Raw genomic sequence first — 21,914 nt, 5'->3', positions numbered from 1 at the left:
TTGTAAAAGCAATGAAAATGGGTAGCCCTGAATTTTTGTACACAGGCATAAATTTCCAAATGTAAGTGAAGGAAAAATTAAAGAAGAAGTATTTGTTGGTCCTCAAATAAGAAAGTCGGTCAAACATGATTTATTTAACTCAATGTTAAATAATGTAGAAAGTGCAGCTTTGCCTTCACTTAAGATGTTTCAAACTTTTCTCGGCAAACAAAAATATGACAATTACCATGATATTGTTAATCGACTTCTTACTTCATACAGAACTGTGGGATGTTATATGTCTTTGAAAATACATTTCCTCCACTCACATCAGGATTTTTTTCCGGACAACCTCGGAGACATAAGTGATGAACACGGTGAACGTTTCCACGAAGACATTTTGGTGATGGAAAAATAGCATTTCGGTATAAAGGAAAATAACATAGTAACATGCTAGCCGATTACTGTTGGACATTAATTTGAGATGTGCCTGAAGCTACTTATAAAAGAAAAGCATCAGCAAAATCATTCTATCACAGGTATGGCTATGCAAAATTATAAATTTTACCAATTTTAACTACATTTTCTCTTAATTTTTTTTTTTTTTGAAGCATTTATTTAAAACTAAGGGCGATAGAAAAATTGTATTTACAGATCTGTATTTTTGCTACGTAAAATAGCAATTCAAGAAATGGTAACAAATTTAGAGAAATATTAAAAAAATTAGTTTTTGTCGATCAGTGTATGTAGAGGTCAATTATTAACCTCTGATTGTAAAAACAATTGTACAGTAAATAATAATTCAATAATAACAATAAAAGAAAACAAATATGAAAAAAATCAGAAGTTATTAGTGAAATAAAATTTTACTTTTCATTTTAATGTAAAAATTTTTACAGTCGTTAATAATTACTAATAAATCAGTATATTTAAATAAAAAAAAGTTAAAAAAAAAATATGTATATGAAGTTGGATTCAAACCGATATGTCCATGGTTACGGATCCAACATGTTCTCAGTTACACCACATAACTACTTCAGTGAGATGAAACAAAATTAATATATAAACTAATATAAAATGCTGTTGGGACACTACAAAAAAATGTGATGCAATGTGGTGTCTACCACAATGCAATTGTGTAACTGTCTACTTTATTAAAGAATTGGAGAATTGGAGGTTATGATTGGTCAGGGGAGTGGGCTATATGGCTCCATGGGTATTGTACCTCAAAAATAATTTTTTTACAAAATTGTTTAATCGTATACTTACATAATTTAATGTTCCATATATTGTCATCTTTAGCAGTAGTTTCCTGACTTCACCCGGAAAGTTGCACAACTTTGTCAGCTTTTTTATATAGCTATTTTTTAGTTTTTGTGACATAACTTCTTGAAAAATTGTTATAGTCGAATAATAGATATCATTTTCAAGATGAAAATTTTGGATTAATCTCATCTGTAGTTAGTTATTAACCTTTAGTACTTCAAAACAAAATACAACCTGCAAATGTAGTCAAAATTTGTTATTTTTGAAAGTAAATTTTATAAAAGAAATCAGAACATATGTATTATTATTTCCTGTATTACTAAATGATTAAGTGATTTATACTGCTGTTATAAATATTTATTAATAAATATATTATATTATTAGTGACTGATATTACCTATAACTGACTTATATTTTCATTAATAAAGTATGTACATTCATTGTATGTATGTACGTATATATTTGGTTTCAGTGTACATGAATTGTATATGTGTTAGTTCAATTTCAATTAAAATTATTTAAATAATTTGAAATTTCTTTTTAGTTCAAGCGCTGTATTTCCAGAAAGTCACCAAAATTGTCTAGAGGATGATGACATGTTTAAATATGTAGAGGAATTGAATTCTAGTTCTGGATATTCACAAACTAAATGGTTATCAGAACAATTAATTTTATTAGCTAGAAAAGTAGGTTTACCTTCAGTAATATACAGGTAATAACTTTAAATAATGTACAGATGTTAAAATTTTCATATATTAATTAGATGTACTTATAATTGAGTTAATTTTGGTTACCAAAATTATCTGAACATTGACATTACTAGCACTGGTTTACAAAAAAAAGTTTTTTCTTTTTTATGCATTCAATAAGGCATGTCTTATAGCATTTTTTTTCACTGATTTGAAGTATGCAAATCAAAATTAAATTGAACGCAGCGTTTTGAGTAATACATATTACTACTAAAGTGTGATATTATTTTATCTAACATTGTTTTTTTTTTTTAAGTTTTCTTCCGTATTCAGCCACTGGAATGTCCCCCTTTCAGTCTCTAGCAGTTATTGGCAAGCATATTCAAGCTCCATTTTCCCTTGAAACATGACTCCATCATTGATATATCATAGTGAAAGCGTTCACTATACTCCTCACTTGTATCACCAAGGTTAGGTGGAAAAAATTAAAAATATAAATGCAACATGTGTATTTTTAGAGGTATAAAATAGTTTTCAAGAAGTTCACTCACCAATTCAGTATAACTCTCAGTTTTCTTTTTGCCAAGTAATGATATAACAACATTTTGAAAATATACGTGCTGCTTTCTTAGATTCATGCAGGCTCCTTCTTAAGTCTGAATTCTTTGTTAGTTAACGTATCTGTGGTCCAACAAATACTCCTTCTTTGATTTTTGCTGCACTGATCCTGGAAAACTGTTCTTAATGTATAAGAATCCTTGGCTGTTGCAATCTATTGCTTTGTCAAAGTATTTCATCAAACCAAATTTCAGGCACAATGGTGGAAGATATATATTATCTCAATTCAGAGTAGTTTGATATTTTTCTGCCCTGCTACAAGTGCTTCTTTCTTCGACACTAATAATATTAAATGTAGTGGTTTTTCCATTCTCTACTGTTCCATTAATATAAGAAACTATAATACTTAGTGTTACCATGCTGCAGTCCTTATGAAATGGCTATCACCTTTAGGTCCCCCATGTATGCCAATATTACTTTTTATATTGTGTCATCATCAGTAAAATTTTCTTATTGTTTTACAGCTCCTTCATTTGTGCTACATAAGCAAGAGGAGTTGATGGTTTCTTATTTCCATTGTGAATGAGGATGGCTTTCAGACTTGTTTTAGAAAATACAGTAACTGTTTATTTACTTTTCACATTTTGTTTACTTTCAAAAAGAATTTTTTTGCTGGCAATGGATCCTTATCCATTTTCAGCCAAAATAAAATTTCTTTTCTTATAAATTACAAAGTAAAATAAATGGACATTGTTGGAGAGATTATTGATAATAAAAAAGCTGAAAAATATTTCTTGAGATCCCACCAACAGAAATTATGATTTTGACTTGCTGTCATTCGTCATAAATATTTTATTTACTTTTTGTGAACGTTTATCAATAAAATTATGATCACAACTTTATGTTGTAGATTTATTTTTTTAATAAGTTTTGTAAAACGATGAATCAGTAATTAGAATGTCAGACTTATTGAAAATATCTTATACTGAAGTTCTTTAGAATTTGATGAAGGTTAAATTATATTTTTATTAATTTTTTTATTAAATTGACAGTAAAGCAAAAATCGCAACAAAAAATTGTTTCTGCCCAACTAGATAGTGCCTTGCGATATATTTTTGAAAAACTGTAACCCGAGTTAGGACTAGGCCCTAGGCTAAATTGACCTGTAGATTAGATTTAAAATAGAAAACTATTCATAAGGGGTTTCTGAATAACAGACAGACTTTTATTTCGTAAATTAAATATAGATCAGATATTTATTAACAGCAGTGCAATTATATTATTTTTTTGACAGTATTGCATACCATTTGGAAATTTTATCAACCAATTCCCTATGATTCATTGAAAATTTCTGATACTTTTTTAAAAAATAACATGGTGACAACTGTTTTGGCATAAAGACAGATTAAAATTATTTCTGGCAAAGATTTTCTATCTACAGTGACCAACTCTTTGTCAGAATGATTTGTTTTCAGCCATGAAATGATTTTTTTTTACCTTGTCAATTAAATAACCAAAAGTATAAAGAGAGTAACTAAAAAGATAAAATATTATTTTCCTACACAAATTAAAATAGGTTAACAAGAAAAAACTTGACACAAGCCTCTTTCTTTATAAAATTGTGGTAATAACGTGAGTAGATAGAAAATACTAAAACTGACTGATATATCTAAAAGAGCTGGCAGATGAAACAAAAATTGAGTCTTTATTATATCTAATATTAAAGATTAATTGAGGAATGCAATAAAGTATAGAGTTGTTAATTTTTACATCTTTGCAAAGTAAGTTTTATAATGAACATTAATTTTTATTTATGTTTTGAAATTTGTTGTGATAACATTCAAGTCCATATAAAAAACTGTCTGAAAATAAAATTTTTCATTCTTGTAGAATGTCCCAGAATTTTTACTCTCGAATAATGATTCAGTCATTAAAGTTCAACTAGTCTGAGGTTTGATTAAGTAACTTAGAATAAAATTTATGATACCTTAAATATTTTAGAAATATGTGTTAACTCATATTTTAGTATTATTTTTTTATTTTCATGCATTTGTATCTGACTGGGTTAATGAAAGTTTAATTTCAGATGCGGTAATGTGGCTGGTGGTGTGTACAGGCCAAGTTGGAATCCGTCAGATTTTATATTATATATGATTCAAGGCGTACTTTTGACAGAAACTGCACCTGACATTGATTGGAAGGTTGTTGATTTAGTATATTGTAGATTAAACTGAACTACTGCTATATTTAATCTTTAGATTAGAATGTGCAAACTATAATAAAATAAAAAATTTAAACGTGTATGTTGGTGGTGCATGGACTGGAAGCAAAGCTTCTTACACCATATTGTATGAATTATTAATGGTGTAAAATAATGTATACGCAATATACATAAATGATAAAACTTTTTATTAAGAAATGTGAAATAACAATGAAATACACATATTACAAAAAAATTTATTTACATAAAACAGAAAAATTTTAACATAACATTGAAATCTAATCATTGTTATAAGTTGGAGCATGTGTTTTCTATATGGTATGGTCAGCTGTATTGCATCACACGTGGTAGGCATAGTGGGGGAATCAGCTGGTGTGTGATCCTCGATTCTTCTCTGTTGACTCCCCACCCTAAAGCCTGGGTTAAACTTTGCTTCAATAAAAAATTATTACTCATTTACTTAATAATTGGAACTATATTTGTAAAAAATGTTTTCAAGTATATGATCTGGTACACCCCTAAATAGTATTTCATTAATGACGATGTTAATGGTTAATGGTGTTAAAGCGGTTAGATGGTTAATGTTTATTATGAAGTTAAATAATATTCTTGATCTGTATTTTGTATCATTCAAGCAGCTAGAATATGTTAAATGTAAAATTAGCATGTTTTGGTTAACATCTTTATACATTTATCTTATTATCTTTATGTATTTAAATGTTCACTATTTTGAGGTAAATTGGTTTTAATATATATTTTTACTAATATTGTGAAAAAAACTTGAGCATTTACAAAAAAAAAATATTATTCTATGTGAAAACATCAAAAACATACTCATTTTTAGGTTAAACATGTATGACATTAATTTTTTTGTATGCAAGTATTATAATTATAATTTTTTTGCAACTTTCAAATATAGTTGTTAAAAGATACCTAGTTAATATTTAAAATTAACACAAAACGTTCATTTTAAACTTGGTAGTTTTTCTTATACTCACTGTTGAAAAGGAAGCCTGTGCACATATTGTACAGATTTGCGCTCAGTGTTCATCACACATTGCCCTATTGCAAGAACAGCACACTAACTTTGTCTTCCTATCTCTATTCCTTGAATAGAAATAGCATCTCTGCTTTCTTGGAGAAGCTTTTTGTAGTCTTGATTCCAGTCTTGAATTAACACCTAACAAAGTGAATTACACATATCTTCTAACAAAAGTCGTAACTTGCAAAAGTCTTTTGTACAGTTGTTTTGTCAAGCCAAGTTTTCAAAACTAGTTTACCAGTCCCCATACGAGTTCATGAAGGAATGTTTGATGAGGCATTTTCTTGTCAGCATTTGCTAATGTAAATAATACCATGGCATTTATATAAAATTGATCAAGCATCCCAAAAAATATTCTCATCAGCCATCTTATTGTTGCTCTAGCTGTTGTGTAGTTATTACATAGTTGGTCAAAGGTGTTAGTGCCATCTTTTGTTTTGTTATAATCTAATACCATTTCAGGTTTCCTACATCATTGTTGACTAAAGACGTGTAATGCATAGTTGACAACACAAGAAAATTTCTTTTTTTGGGGGTGTTAGGATCCAAGAGATATTTTTGTCAAAAGCAAACCTATTCTCATTAACTATTTTTTCAGCCAAGAATGTTGGTGGTATCTCTGTTTTGTTTTTCCATAATGTCCCAAGCATTGTTAATTTAAATGCATTGAGCATGGTCTCAAACAATAGTACTGAGGAAAACCAATTGTCCACAGTAATATTCCTGTTTGTCTCATGAATTGATTCTGACAATTTTTTTTACATATTATGCTGGTACACTTTCTCTTCTCGCTGTTTCAACTTTGCCAACATATGGAATTGCATTTAACACATAGAACATTTTAGAATCATTTAGCATAACTGCCCAGAAAATATGAGTTCATATTTTCCTAGTTTTAATGCCAAATAAATAAGAAATGTACACCTCTGCAATGGATTACCTCTGTAAGTAGCTGCTCATCAATGGTGCAATATTTGTAAGGATTATAAAATAACTTACAGTTTTTAATAACAATTTCCCAGATGCCCTGATTGCTGCACTTATTGCTTGAACTTATTGTTCTGATTTTTCTCAACACAAGTATTCTTGTTATCATATCAAAGACATGCCTGCCAGCAACTGAAACTGCCATAATGGCATATTAGCTCTGTACAAAGAATCACCAAACTTAGTTGACCATAACTCTTTAAGATTAAATATGATGATTTCTCGACACCAATGTAATATAACAAACCAATGAGGGCTTTGATTTCTAGAAGATTTGTAAACAAATGAAAACTTGGTAATTGTTCATAAATTTCATGTCGCCTTTCAATTTCTTTATTGGTATATTTTACAATACTGTCAATAATTTCAGTGTCTATTGACAAAGACCAAAATTCCTGACGTGTTTTAACTAATTTTGGAGAAGCTATTAGAGCAGGAAAACGTGTAATAAGATTCTTAGCTGAACATCTTCTAGTTGTTTGTGAGGAATATTACTCCAAATAAATCCATTTTTATGTTTTAAAATTTCTTTCTTTCTTCTCAAAGTGTCAACTGAATCTTGGTTCACCTCACTGAATATATACACAGTCCTCTTCACCATCTGAACACTCACTATCAAGTAATTTTCATTATCTTCATCATTTCTGTCAAACAATAAATCATGAAGAGACTAATTTGTTCTTCACTAGACAATCTTTTAAATGAAGCCATTATAAAAAAAAAATTAACAAAAAGTTTATGCAATTAAAACAGTTGCATAAAAAAGCACACAAAAGAAAAAAACTATTAGAATAATTGGAAAAATCACTAAAAATAATAATAAGAATAAAAGAATTGTAAAATATCAGTAACATGAACTGTATACTGGGGTCTACTGCACCCATGCACTGCTTATGAATGATCTCACTTGAATAACAAGCCTTCAAAGACCTTGACAATAGTAAGTACAAGCTCACAAGGATGCCAACGGAGATTACCAAAGAGAAAATTGTTGTACACTTAACAAAGAAAATTTTACAAACATTTAAAAATAGCATAGGGTGCCCTAAATCCCAGTGTACTGTTGGAGGGTTAAATTTATTTTTGAATTTTTCAAGGAAAGCTTTATTTAAATTTAACTAAACTTAAGTTAGGTAATCTTAACCTTAATGTTGGGGGATTGCACACTGAGCTGGGTCCTGTGGCAGTCCTGGTAGGCGAGGAAATTGTTTCAACTGTGGGATTGTGGGGCATCTACATAAGGATTGCCCAACGGAGGCCAAATGTATCCTTTGTAATTCTCACTCAGGGGCATTCTCTCGGCGGATGCAGCTACAGGACGACGGTCAAATAATGAAGTGCTTTTCCTGTGTTTTGGGGAAGACCTGGGTTGGGACAGCTCTGTTCAGGAGAGGTGGGCTGCTTAGGTGTCCCGTTGTTGGTGATTGGACGGGGACTCCGTCAATGTTCCGATTGAACCTCAATGAGGAGGACAAAGTAAGATTGTTGTCCCAGTGGGGGATCCCTTTAGGGTTCCTCATTTGAGGCATGGTGTCAGGATCGGGGAGTCCCAGTGGGGAAATCTCTACGAGGTCTCCTCATTAGAGGCATGGTGACTATTTAAAGACTGAGTCCCAACTGTCTGAGAGGAACATCAGTTTTCAACTAGGCAGTTTGAGGCGATGGCACCTCCTGGAGCTGTGTTCACGCTTAGTTTCTGGTTTGGCTCCAGGGGAGATAAAAAACTGATGAACTCAACAAAAAAAAAAGTTAGGTAACCTTACATATTTTATTGTTTAATAAATAAAAAAGTTAGGTAACCTTACATATTTTATTGTTTCATTTAATATTTATTTAATTTTGTTTTAAAGATCATATCTTACTTTAATTTTGAAAAAAAGATATATTTATTAATGCTGAACTTAAATATTTAACTGTCTTATTCCTTTACCAAATGTAGATAGTTTTAAATAAAAATACGACTATTCATACCAAAAACCTAGTTTAACAAAAGACTTTTTAAATGTATGTCATTGTTAAATATTCAGATGCAAAAAAAAATATTAAAAATGATAGCTAAAAATAAATAACTGTGAGATTATTATTACGTTTAAATATTATGGGCAATTCATTAAGCCATTTCACTTATTTTTGCTCTGTCTTTGTCATGAAGAAGAAATAATGCCTGAGGTGTGATGTTCACTGAAGAACAAACCTGACATATGCTTGGTGTTGAATGAAGTATTGTGTGAGTGAACTCACATAATAACTGTTCAACACTGTGTACAGAAAAAATTCATAAAATTTCTGTGTATAGAAAAAAAAATCATTTCTCTGGGTACAGAAAAAATTAAGCAGAGAAATTTTTATTTAGTTACCTTTATGCGTTTTTGAATATGTGAAAAATTACTATCATGTTTTATTTTTTTTCACATTTTTCTTTGCAGTTTTATTTAATTTGCTTCTTTGCAGTATAGTATAGATATTAGATTTAGTTTTGAAATTTATCATTTTAAATATCATTGAGACTTTCAATGAGTTGTTTATTGTTTCATTTCTTTAAATTCATCGTTTTTTGTTCCAGATTGAGTTGACTCCAGTCGAAACAGTAAGAAAAATAATTATAAATCTATCCCAGGATTTAAATTCATCAGTTGGAAGAATATTTCACATTGTTAATAACAAACCACTTCCTTGTCAGTAAGTTTATTAATTCCATTTATTAATCCTATTTATTTACCATTCTGATTCTCTTTTAATTATAAAATGACAAATTACAGTATGAAGCAGCCAACTTAATAGTTAGAATTATTGTATATATCTAAATTCTAATTGTAATTAATATTATCTCATCAAACAAATGTTCAAAGAAGTGGAAAATAGATAATATTTTATTCAGAATGGTATATAATTAATTATTATGTATGTAGACCATGCCAAGAATAATAGCCTTCTTATTTTTTGGATAACAACATAAATTAATTACTTCAACATTTGCCTGAAACATTCAAGAGAAACTTGGAAAAACGTAGATAAGAGTAGCATTATAAAAAAAAAGTTATAGTTCATATTAATAATCACATTAATAATTTTATGTAATATTAGCTGTGAAGGTGTAATATATAAAATCAAAATAGAATAAAAAAAAACAACTTGATGGTGCTAATTGAATAAATATTTGAAGGAGCACATATTTAAGACATATGTTAAATGAAGATGTATAAAATTCAGGTTTATTGAATTAATATTCTTTAAAAACTCATCAACAGAATAATATTGTTTTTATAAAAGAAAATTTTTTAATTAATTTTAAATCTATCTGAAATTCATCTTTATCATTATTTATTTATCTAAAACAGAAATGGAAGTATAATAAGCCTGTTTCTCAAAGGCCAAAGTATTACAGTTTGTGACTGAAATATTAATTCTGTAATAAAAGTGAATATTATGTGTTGTTTTTTCTTAAGAAATAAGTAGCATTTTTAGAAAGTTTTACAATATACACGCATTTTTAATCTTATCTTTAATAAAGAAAGCTTTAGATTTTTTAATTTTTAATTTACTATAGATTAGTTTGTCCATAGAATTCATATTTACTTGCACCAAATGATTTGACAGATTTTTTATCTTGTAAACTGATGTGAGTTTCATAATTACCTCGAGTAATAATGTTTTACTTTAGATATTAGCATCTAAAAACATTGTAATATTTAATAATTCTGTCAAGTTTAGCTTTTTATTAGAAATTTAATCAAGGTCAAGATTACAGATCTCTTTGGTGGAGCGGTAGCATCTCGGCTTTTCATCTGAAGGTCCTAGGTTTGAATCTTGGCCAGGCATGACGTTTTTCATACACTTCAAGAATGTATTACCATTTTCTATGTACAAGCTTTAAAGCTTCAAAGTGTAATTTCATCAACCAAAAAATAAATAAATAAATTGCTAAATTCTTAGATAACAGGAAGAATTGGTAGTTTCATGCAAGATTTAAGTTCCATATTCATAATTTTGGATATGAATTGCTAACCTTTTAAGCAGTCTGAAATTTTTTTTTTTGACAAACAATTTATGACTTCTTTTTGTTTATTAAACAAATTTAGTAATTATGGGCAAGGATTTTTTTTAAGAAGACAGCCTGTTTTATTAAAACATACATTTTGTTTGGGTAATGTAAAATTATAAAAATTATAAATTCTTTAAAGTGCTGAGAAAAGGACATTAATGGTTGGTGGAATGAGCACCGCACAGTTCTAAGCGGCCTTGAAGGTAACGTCTGGGCAAGCTTGTTTGTTCTATACAGAAGTTCCTTCATAAGTGGTGTGTTCACCTGCTTTACTTATTACTTTACCTTCTTCTCCAAATTAGTTTCGGTATAGCCAGGCTGCTCTAAATCAATTCTCAGTGTGAATCAGTAAAATACAGCTGGCTTATGAAAATATCTGAGGACAATTTATGTAGTTTTTGTCAGGTAATTTTAAGATAAGCCTAATAACTGAATGATTTTCAAGTAAATCCATTTAAGTTCTATTAATCTATCTTTATACAGCTTTTAAGTTCCATAACAACTTAGGAACTGTAAGCATTTCACTTTATAATTTAAGTAAATAATGTTAAATTGTTAAAAATTACTTTTCAGAGAACTATGGAGAAAAATGAAAGAAGTCGGTTACAATGTAAAATTGGAACAATATAATCATTGGTTAAATAGAGTATCTTCAAATAATGATCTTCAAAACCTTTCTCACCTCCTTCAAAATTTGGCAAAGTGAGTAGTACTTTCTCAGGTATTAAATTAACTACTATGAAAGTTGACGGTTATTCTTAAAATCAATGTTACAATTATCATTGATTATTTTACTAAGCATTTGGCACCATTGATATCAATACAATTTATAAATTAAGTTTCCACTGACCAAAAATTTAAAAAGTGTAAATCCTAGTACTTGTGGATCTGTTACTCCATCTTCAGGGATTTTCTAAAAGATGTTGATTTAAATTCAAATCAATTAAACTGTTATGTTCATAATAGTTGGTCATCAAGATTAAAATTAATTCGTATGTCAATAAGACAGTAATATCATGTTTGTAAGATGTTTGCAACTATTCTAATAATATTAGATTGCTAATAATAACATCTTAAAAACATAATGTTACTGTCTTATTGACGTACAAATTAATTTTAGTCTTGACGATAGACTATTATGAACATAATAGTTTAATTTAAAAACAATTATTGATTTGAATTTAAATTATTTATTTTCATTGGTTCCAGAGTTATAGCTAAATAAAATTTTAATTAATGTAATATTTAGATCTTACAAGGAGAAGGCACATGGATTCAAATCAGACTTCATCTTTTTTTTTTAAATTTTGTTTTTTTTAATTTAAATATATTGATTTATAAATAATTATTAACCTCTCATTGTAAAAAAAGATATGATGAATGAAATATTGTATGAATTGTATTTGTACATATTGTAATTCAATAACAAAAAAAAAAAAAATATTAAAAGTTTTTAACGAGTTAAAATTTTATGTACTTTTCATTTTAAAAAATGTGTAAATGTAATTTAATACGCGTACAAGGTAGTCATGTGTAGTCAACATCAGATTTTTTCATATATGTGTAAATGAAAAAGAGCAGGAAGTCTTATCTTTATAAAAACCAGCAGTAGAGACCCTCATCATTAATTCTCATCCCGTCTACCTTGAAAATGCTGTTCTAGTTTTAATATATCTTGATCAAATTGCTAAAATTTAAAAGAAGAAGTCAAAATGAGAAAGTAAAAAATGAATTTTCAATGACAATCTGCAGTCTAAATTTTTGTAGTTCTCTTAGAGCTTCTTTTTTAACAGATCATTTCATCTTTTTTGTTTCCAAGAAACCCTTGACAATCTCTTTGAATGATTTCCATGCCGCTAATTCCTTAGATTCAATTTCCTACCAAATACATGATCACATATTAATTTCCTGATTTCAAACCCACTGAATATTCCCTCTATCAATTTAACAATTCTAATCATGGAAAACCTGATTAAACCATCTTTTATCTAATATTTTCAAAAAATTCTTCATCAATTTTAGTGTTATATGTAAGGGTGCTAAGATAACTCAGTGGAGCTCAAAAATTCTTAACAATTTGCTGTCCTGGAATGAAATTATCTCTTTTTGGCTGATCTCTTTTTAACTAAGTAATGTCGGTCAGTAGCAATATTGTCCTGTAAACAAACGATGGTTAATATCACAGCAGGAACAAATAGAACTTTCCATAGTAAATAATTTCATTAAATTTTTGTTTCTATTTCTATAGAATTAAATTTTGGTTTTGTCAATCTGATGAACTCCATTTCTTCAAGTGTGAGCATACGAGTCCCGCTTGATGTTTAGACAAATTGACTTCTGCTTGTGCGATGAGGTGCGGTTGAGTGTTTCATTCTTCTGGTACTGAATGATTTATCTCTTGAAGTCAATGCTTCTACGATAGTGTCAGAAGATCCATCATCAGAGTGTATGCACTAAAACTCTTGACTAAAATATACTATAAAAGCTCCATCACAAAAACAAAAACATTTAAAAATTACATAATTTAGAGTTAAAGTTATGCTAAGGGAAATTTGATCTTGTAGAATATCTATGCATGTTTAAGTTATGTACTGTAACTGTATTTTTACAGCAGCAAATATTTAAGTCTACATTCTTAATCAAATAGGAAGTCAGATATAAATAAACATGTTTACTGAAATAATACTAAAAGTTTGTACAGTGCGCTCAAAACATCATCTATATAAACATCTACATTTATATAAACATGATTTCATGTTCAAAGATTGTATTCTGTGTGCTGTAAGTAATGTTTTTTGCAAATGTTGGTAATACTTAATTGTGTGTAGTTTGCTTCTATGAGCCAGTCAGACTGGTGACCTTGAGATAAGAGGGTGTGTCTGGTTCTTTGTTATTCATTGCATGTTTATTACCTTTGAATGATTGATTGAGATTGTGTCTTTCTGTCTGCACTCAGAATGGTGTTAACTTTAGAATGGTGAATATTTTTTGTCATCTGTGTTACTCGCAGGCAGTGAAAGTCCAGTTTTCCATTAAGATCTTCAGGTAAAGCGGTTCCTAATCAACATAATGAAAGAGTGCTAATCAAGAAATTTAAGATGGGATTGACAAATGGCTAGGACCTTAGTACCAAATGAAGGAAAACTGTAAGACATGTCGGCTGTTATGCAATGTGTCCATCCCAACAAGTCCATGCAAAAGTTGGCTCAACAGAAAAACATCAATTTTGTAAGTGTACACAAGGCTATTCATAAGAACTTCAGTCTCATCCCATATAAAGCAAAATTCAAAAGTTATTGGCCACAGACTGTGGAAAGTGAATCTAATACTGAGAATGACTGCAACAGTTTCTAACGACAATATTTTAGATTGTTTTCTATACCATTGAGTGTGGTTTCATTAGTCAGGTTATGTGCACATACAGAAGTCACATCTATAGTGTTCGAATAACCAACATACAGAACATGTAATTTTTTCACATGACCAGAAAAATGGGAAGGATTACAATATCAAGAATAGTCGGCTCAATATTCTTCACAGAAACAATAAATTCAGCTCATTATTGTAAAATCATTCACCAGTTCATGGAGAGCTGACCGAGGATAAAATTAATAATGCTTGGATTCAACAAGATGGTTTGATTGTGCATACAACCAGACAGTCCATGAAATCACTTCAAGAGGTTTTCGGAGATCAAATCATTTCTATGGGTTTGTGGTCACCTCATTTTCTGGACTAAAGCCTACTGGAATTTTACTTCTGGAGTAACATAAAAAGTAATGTCTATTGAGGAAACTCCCCTCAGCTTCTAAGAACTTCAAATGACTGCACTTTCATCTAGAGCAATCCAAATGAACAACTTATGGAAGTCTTTGAAAACAAAAAGAAAAGCAGATGTCTGAATATTCATGGGGACCAGTTTCTATGAATTTACTATAAGGTAAGTTAATATTATGCGTTGATGTACTGGTGCATGACAAGTATGTAGTTACTTTTCAAATATACTGTATACTGTATATGTGTATACTGTATATACTGGACTTATTACAATACAAACATAACTTTAGGTGGTGATAACTTGAAAACATGATCTGATAAGAGTGTTTTGGAACATAAATTTTGATTTAGTATGAAAAATACTATATAAAACACCCACTTTCTTTTCAGTTCAAGAATTTTTTTAATCAATATAATTAAAATGTTATTTCCACTTCATATGAAACAGTTAATTTTCATATGAACTTTTAATTTCATAACATTTATGTTATTTCAAACATTATTTTTGTTAGCAAAGAGGTTTACTTTGCTTTCCGCTCTGATAACTGCAAACGGTATGAGCACATGCATTGGTCTGAGCGTTCTCATAGGTGGAGCCGAATGGGTAACATTGTTTTTTAAAACCGTTTACATAGTTACAATCTACTTCACCATAGAAAATATTCAAAATCCATCATCTGCCTACAGTCCCAAATCGAGTCTTTTGTTAAGTGTAAATGCAAGTTATTTTTTTTATGAATGGATCTTTGAATTTCTACATCCTCCTCTCTTGTATTATATTTTTTTATTAAGATAAGTAAAATATTTAGAAATATATATTTTCAAATTTTATGTTTCTTGGCTTCTGAATTGATAATTTTTATATAAAATTGTTATTTTTAATGTTTAAATATTTTTCAGAAATGACAAGTATTATTCTAATTTGAGTACATTTAGGAAAGATAATACCGATGTTTATTTGATGGGCAATAAACTTGTATATCCTGAAGTGAATGGAGAATTATTTAAAATTTATTTAAAACACTTGGCTGATTTAAATTTAATACCTAATCCACCATCATTGGGATCTACAGAGCGTAAGAACATACTTAGTTATTTTAATTTAAAATTATTAAGTGATTTAACATTTTGCTAAGAACTAGTAGTAATAGTAACAATAAAAATCAGTAACAGTTATAGCAGCAACAGTAATACTTTTAAGAAGAAATAAATGGTACAAATTTATTGATCTAGTTTTCTAAATAAATGAAGTGGGCTGTTGCCCACTTCATTTACTTTCAATTATTTCATTCCACAGTTCAGCTATTTTTATGATCAGAAGAATTTTTTGTAGTACGCAAAAATGTTAAGTCAGTTCAGGCTTCAAATTGAATCTTCTGGATGAAAGGAGAGACATTGCTATTCTTTCACGAGGGTCGGCCAGAATAGAATCCATGTCAAAAGTAAAAGTATAATATAAATAAAATAAAACAACATATTTTTATGAAAAAGGGTGGCACAAACTATTTTACTTGAATATTATTTAATGTGATTTTTTATAATATGCAGTGATTAATACCACCACTGTGATATTATGATATACAATCAAAAAATCCAGAAAATGCTATTTTTATAAAACTAGTTTCAAAGTTTTTTTGCTCTTTGCAATAATAAAAGATTCACACTGCAGATTCTAAAAATTCACTTCCAATAATACTACTACATAGAAATTTTTAATAAGACTAGAGATTAGAGGTCATAGTAGTGGTGAACAGTTACTTCTTGAGTGAGCATACCAATTAGTATCATTCCATTTATATTGGGATGTGCATTACATATGATTTTGTGATGGTGTTTGTAGGCACATCTACTACTTCAGTATGAATTCTGAGGTAGTGCGGAAGGTAATAATAAATTCTTGGCCTAACGTGGCAAATCTTTAACTGAGACCATTCGGAAACAATTCAACACATCTATAATAATGAATCGAACTTGATGTTTTCAATGGCACACTTGCTTCAAGGTGGAGTGAACACTGCAATTAGGATGATGAAAAGTCAGTCAGGGTGATCAACCCCATATTTGAGGGAGCATATTCAGCACAAAGGTAACTAAATTTTTGAGTCAGAGCAATTGGCCAGTACTTAACAGAGACTGTGCTCCTTTCCACATGGCTTATTAAATACATGAGATTGTAATACATCATAATCATCACTCCTTATCCTATGTATATGCCTGAATCCAGCCATTAGCCACAACATCCTCTTTTCTGAAAAGAAGTTCAAGCCAAAAAGTTTTAATTCTGTGCGAATTGAAGAACAAGACTTCTTCATTTAAACTGGGAGGGAAGTGGTGGGATTGGTGCATATTGCTCTATAATGGAGCTACTTTGAAGGAGTTGGTAACTAAATTTAAGTTGTTTGTTTTTTATAGTAATTTTCTATGTTTGAGTCATTTTAATACACCTTACATTATTATGAGAATCGGTTAAATATAACAGACTTTTGTCTTAATGGCTTGCTTATGAACATGAGTGTGCTGGTGCAGAAGGATATTGATGATGGGGGTGTGGGGAGGGATCAGTGCTCCAGCAGTCTCAATATTTGCATATCTCTGGCCAGTAGTGTCACATAAAAGCAAGAGGTTCCATTGTCACTTTGCACAACATATTACTGTAAAGTTTCTCATGAATGATGACATCAAACTATCTGAAATTTTGACTAGACTGCATGCGCACTTTGGTGGTATGATGTCACATCTTTTATGGTTTTACAGGAAATTTCATAAAGTTTATATCTATCCTATTTGTGTTTAAAGTTTCCTATATGTGCACTGTAACCACATTATAGACATCAGCACAGTAATCCAATTTATTCTGTATATATGAAGGCATATCCCTCTCGATATTAGCAACAGCGCATGTGATAAATAGTTTTAAGTTATGTACATCAACAGGAAGAAGAGGGACAAAGATTTTGTTGTTTTGTGTATAAAACAATGTTTTTGTCAGTTGCAGGTTGATCCAACTTCTCGGAAGGTATTCCTTCCAGATAATTTTGAACTTCTACGTGAATTTTGAACAGCAACGTTACTTTCAGGTTCAATTTGATTAACTTGTGGGAAAATGTGGAACAACTTTGGCATATATGCTCAACTGCTTCATCCCTCATTTTGGGCCGTCCGAAAGACTTTTTCACTTCCACGTTACCAGATTCCTTAAACTGCTTGTACCACTGTTTAATGCTGTTTGCATGAGGGGGATCATTGCCATAAACATGTTGGAAAGTTTGTTAAACAGTTATAAGTGATTTATACTTCACTAACCACAAAATGCATTGTCATTTCTGCTGAACTGTTGCCATTGCACAGATTGACAGTGGCGCAGAGGCATTGTGTCCATCGGCTCAAGGTCATAGTCGGTAACGTTTAAAAAATCTTGTTGATATCCTGATTACTTTGCAGATTCAATTAATACTTTATCTCAGTTTCACAGAGAGATATTATTTTTTTGTTGCTGCAATATTTTTTGATGATCCTGTATATACAGGTGATTCAAAGAAACGGGAAATTTTGAAAGTTGTGTTGGTAGCCATGGGCGATTGGTACCACTTGATAAGTGGCGCCAGCCTCTCTAACCTAACCTGCCATTTAGTTGTCATGGATCCTTGGATTGGTGCGCAACGTGCATTTGCTATCAAAGCGTTTTACAAAAACAATGACAGTGTGGAGGGAGAGCGTAGAGAATTTCACCGTCATTTTAATTTGGGCGGCACGACCGTGTTCCATCAGCACATGCAATTAAAACATGGATATCTAATTTTGAGGAAACCGGTTCGGCAATGAAAAGTCCAGGTCGTGAGCGAACCGTCCGTACACCACAGAATGTTCAAGCGTTACAAGATGCTGTCACACGAAGTCCACATCGGTCAATCCGTCGTCTCTCAGCATCTTTACAATTAGTAAAGTGTTCAAGTGTTCGAAAAATGGTAGTGAAGGACTTGCAATTCCATCCATACAAGTTGCAGATCGTCCAGGAACTGAAATCGAACGATTCAGTTGTGCGAGCACAATTCTGTAATGTAATGCTTCAGAAGATAAATGATAACGAAGAGTTTGTTCACGAACTGTGGATGTCAGACGAAGCGCATTTCCACCTCAGCGGATTTGTTAACAAGCAAAATTTCAGATACCGGGCACAAGAAAATCCTACGCAGCTACACCAGCATCCGTTGCACAGACAGAAAGTGACCGTTTGGGTGCTATGTCATCTTATGGTGTTATAGCCCTTATCTTTTTGAGGATAACAACAGTCTTGCGATTACAGTGACGTCGGCTCGTTACGTAGCCGTCCTTGAAACCTTTGTTGTGGAACAACAAAAGAGATTTCCACCAATTCTTAACACAGCCTGGTTTCAACAAGACGGAGCAACGTCACATACTGCACGAATATCGATGGCAGCTGTACGCCGATTGTTTGGACAACGTGTCATTTCACGAAATGGTGACATTAGATGGCCTCCCAGATTGCCTGATCTCTCAGCTTGCGATTACTTTTTGTGGGGTCACCTTAAAAGCAAAGTGTTCCACAGTAGACCTGCTACAACAGAAGAACTGAAGGCAAAGATCCGAGAAGCAATTGCGGAAATTCCAGTTGAGATGTTACGTCAAACCATGAACAATTTAACGAAGAGACTTCGTGAGTGTTTACGTAGAAGAGGAGGTCACCTGCAAGATGTCATCTTTAAAAAATAAACTAAAATGTATGTATCCTAAAATGGCAACATTTGTACAATTACATGAAATAAAATTCATTTTCTAAAAAAAATTTTTCATTGTTATTTAATTTTTAAAATTTCCCATTTCTTTGAATCACTCTGTATATGTGATTATTATGCTATAGGAAATATAAATAAAATTTATATTGCTGTATCACAATTAAGAAGTACTGTAGAGTGCAGGTTGTTTCTGTAGTTAAGATTTTTTAATATAAAAATAGACATGCCTTTTTCTACTAATAATTGAATGTTTTTATATGTTACATTTTTTGTATTTGTTTTAAGGTTCTTTAAAAGTAGTAGAAGGCATTTCTGGTAGAGTGATATTAATAACTGGAGGTTCTTCAGGCATTGGTGCCAGTATTGGAATTGAATTGGCATTATCTGGTGCTAAAGTCGCATTAATTGCTAGAAGGATTGATAAATTAAATGCAATTAAACAGTTTCTTGTGTCTAACGGAGTAATCGATATTATTACTTTGCAAGCAGATATAATGAATAACAATGAGGTATGCACTACTTTCAAGGATATGTGTTCATGAGGATTAGTTTAATTCACTGTAAACTAATATAACATACTAGTATGACTTGTTTGATAACGATAACTATTTTAAATTTGAACCTACTTTTTTGGATGAATCTTATATTGGTTTGAATCTATTTTCTGGGTGGAGATTGTATTTATCCTATACTTTCATTTGGGGAGAATTCAATGGAAAGAGAAAAAACTTTTTAAATTTAGAAATATGGCAAAGTTCAATTATGAATGCTAAAAATACTTATAGTTGATGAGGACTCTTTTCATCCTTAAAAATAATGCTATGTCAGCTCTATATGGATAAGAAGTTAGTTTGATTTAAAAAAAAAATATTTTACAAACTTCACTTGAATAAAAATCACCATTTATTAGAATACTACATTCTGTACAAATATCCGACCTGAGAAGCATTCATTATCATTCTCAGAAAAGGAAGTTTATGTGGCAGGGGCTAAAATTTATTATGCTCTCTTTTAAACTTTAACAAGAGTAGACTTAAAGTCATAAGTAAAAAATATACCGAACATGTCTACTTGAATAGTTTTTTGAATTTCCAAACACTTATCAGTCTGTGATATGCGTTCCTTTCATTTCTATTTTTCTTTTCTGCTTTTGATTTGATTCTTAGTTGTTAATTTATGTTTGTTAATTCTTGTCAGAATTCTTCATGCTCAGTGATGAAAATTATTTCTCAAGGGATAAGATTCAGAGCACATTATATTCATTTAAAATCAAAATTAATTTAAAGATTTACTACTTATTTATAAAATTTGATTTGATATGGTATTTCAGAATTTTATAGGTTAAAATCTATTTTTTACTAAATGATCCCTGTCTTCATTCACACCGACTAATAGCAGAAAATAAATACGAGGGTTATTTTTTCCAAGGTTCGATCGGTCACGAAATTAAAACCACAGAGAAAATTTAAAAAAATTTATTTGTAACAAGTACTTACATAGTTACGCTATTTCTCTTCATAGTCGCCACTCCGATTTAGACATCTGCCGTAGCGTGGTACCAACTTTCCAATACCCTCGTCATAGAACAGAGCCGCCTGTGTTTTCAGCCATGTTTCTACGCCAGTCTGCAACTCGATGTCTGTGCCAAAATGCTGTGCTCCTAACCAGCGTTTCATGAGATAAAGAGTGAAAATCGGATAGAGGCAAGTCCGGGTTGTATGGTAGGTGATCAAACACTTCCCAACGAAAACGCTGCAGTTGTTTCTTTGTTGCAGCTGCAATGTGCGGCCAACAATTGTCATGGAGAAAGACAATGCCTGATGACAACATTCCTTTCCGCTTATTCTTATTCACTCATCATACAGCCTGGAATTGACTCCATCCCATTTTCACCTCTTTGCTAAAAAGAGGTGAAATCTAATTTTCTTATACTTCTCAATATAGAAAGATTTTTTTAACCTATTAGTTTCTTTAAAAATTGTTCGCAGTCTTTGTAGTAAGGTCAAAATTATCATATTTTCTTGCATATGCTGCATTCCCATGTAAGATACGCTCCTGAAAATATGGTTTTAAATGTTTTTGCTAATTTCAGATTACTTTGTTTTCAATCAAAATTAATTTTTCAAAGCTACAATTTTGCAGTTGAAAAAACTTAATTACAAATTCTGATTATCAATCTGTAAATTTCCAGATGGCCTTAATTTAGAAATGAGGTTTGTAATGTGTGGATGAAACGGTTTTGTCTTTTCCGTGATATGCAGTAACATATATAATTTTGTATTGCTGTTATAAATATTTCATATTTCACCTAAATTTAATGTTTTATTCCATTCTTACTTGCTTGTTTTCCTTTTCAGCTAACAGAGGCAGTGAAAGATGTTGAATCAAAATGGGGCCCAATTGAAGTTTTAATCAATAATGCCGGGTGCATGTACTATCAGCTGATGAAAAATTGTGACCTGTATGAGTGGCATCATATGGTAAATATAAATTGTATCGGGTCTCTGAATTGTTTAGCAAGAGTGTTAACAAATATGTGCAAACGTAAATCTGGTCATATTATAACAATTACATCTGATGCTGGACGAAAGGTAAAAGT

At 30.7% G+C, this 21,914-nt stretch overlaps 1 protein-coding gene across 2 annotated transcripts in view; it reads left to right on the top strand.

Annotated features, from left to right (window-relative positions):
* LOC142327684 (uncharacterized) overlaps nt 1-21,914 on the top strand; it is a 118,008-nt gene that overhangs the window by 82,586 nt on the left and 13,508 nt on the right. The window contains exons 16-22 of one of the 2 annotated variants that reach the window (XM_075370923.1): nt 1,790-1,957; nt 4,579-4,693; nt 9,306-9,421; nt 11,358-11,486; nt 15,462-15,637; nt 19,601-19,824; nt 21,673-21,906. In XM_075370923.1, the coding sequence (XP_075227038.1) occupies nt 1,790-1,957; nt 4,579-4,693; nt 9,306-9,421; nt 11,358-11,486; nt 15,462-15,637; nt 19,601-19,824; nt 21,673-21,906 (1,162 nt within the window). The remainder of the gene's footprint in view (nt 1-1,789; nt 1,958-4,578; nt 4,694-9,305; nt 9,422-11,357; nt 11,487-15,461; nt 15,638-19,600; nt 19,825-21,672; nt 21,907-21,914) is intronic. The other variant, XM_075370924.1, reaches the window with a different exon arrangement.

The sequence above is a fragment of the Lycorma delicatula genome, chromosome 7 (genome assembly GCF_047948215.1).
Source record: "Lycorma delicatula isolate Av1 chromosome 7, ASM4794821v1, whole genome shotgun sequence".
In the NCBI taxonomy this organism is placed as follows: domain Eukaryota; kingdom Metazoa; phylum Arthropoda; class Insecta; order Hemiptera; family Fulgoridae; genus Lycorma; species Lycorma delicatula.
Note: the sequence above shows the minus strand (reverse complement) of the source record. Positions and strands in the feature narration are given on the sequence as shown.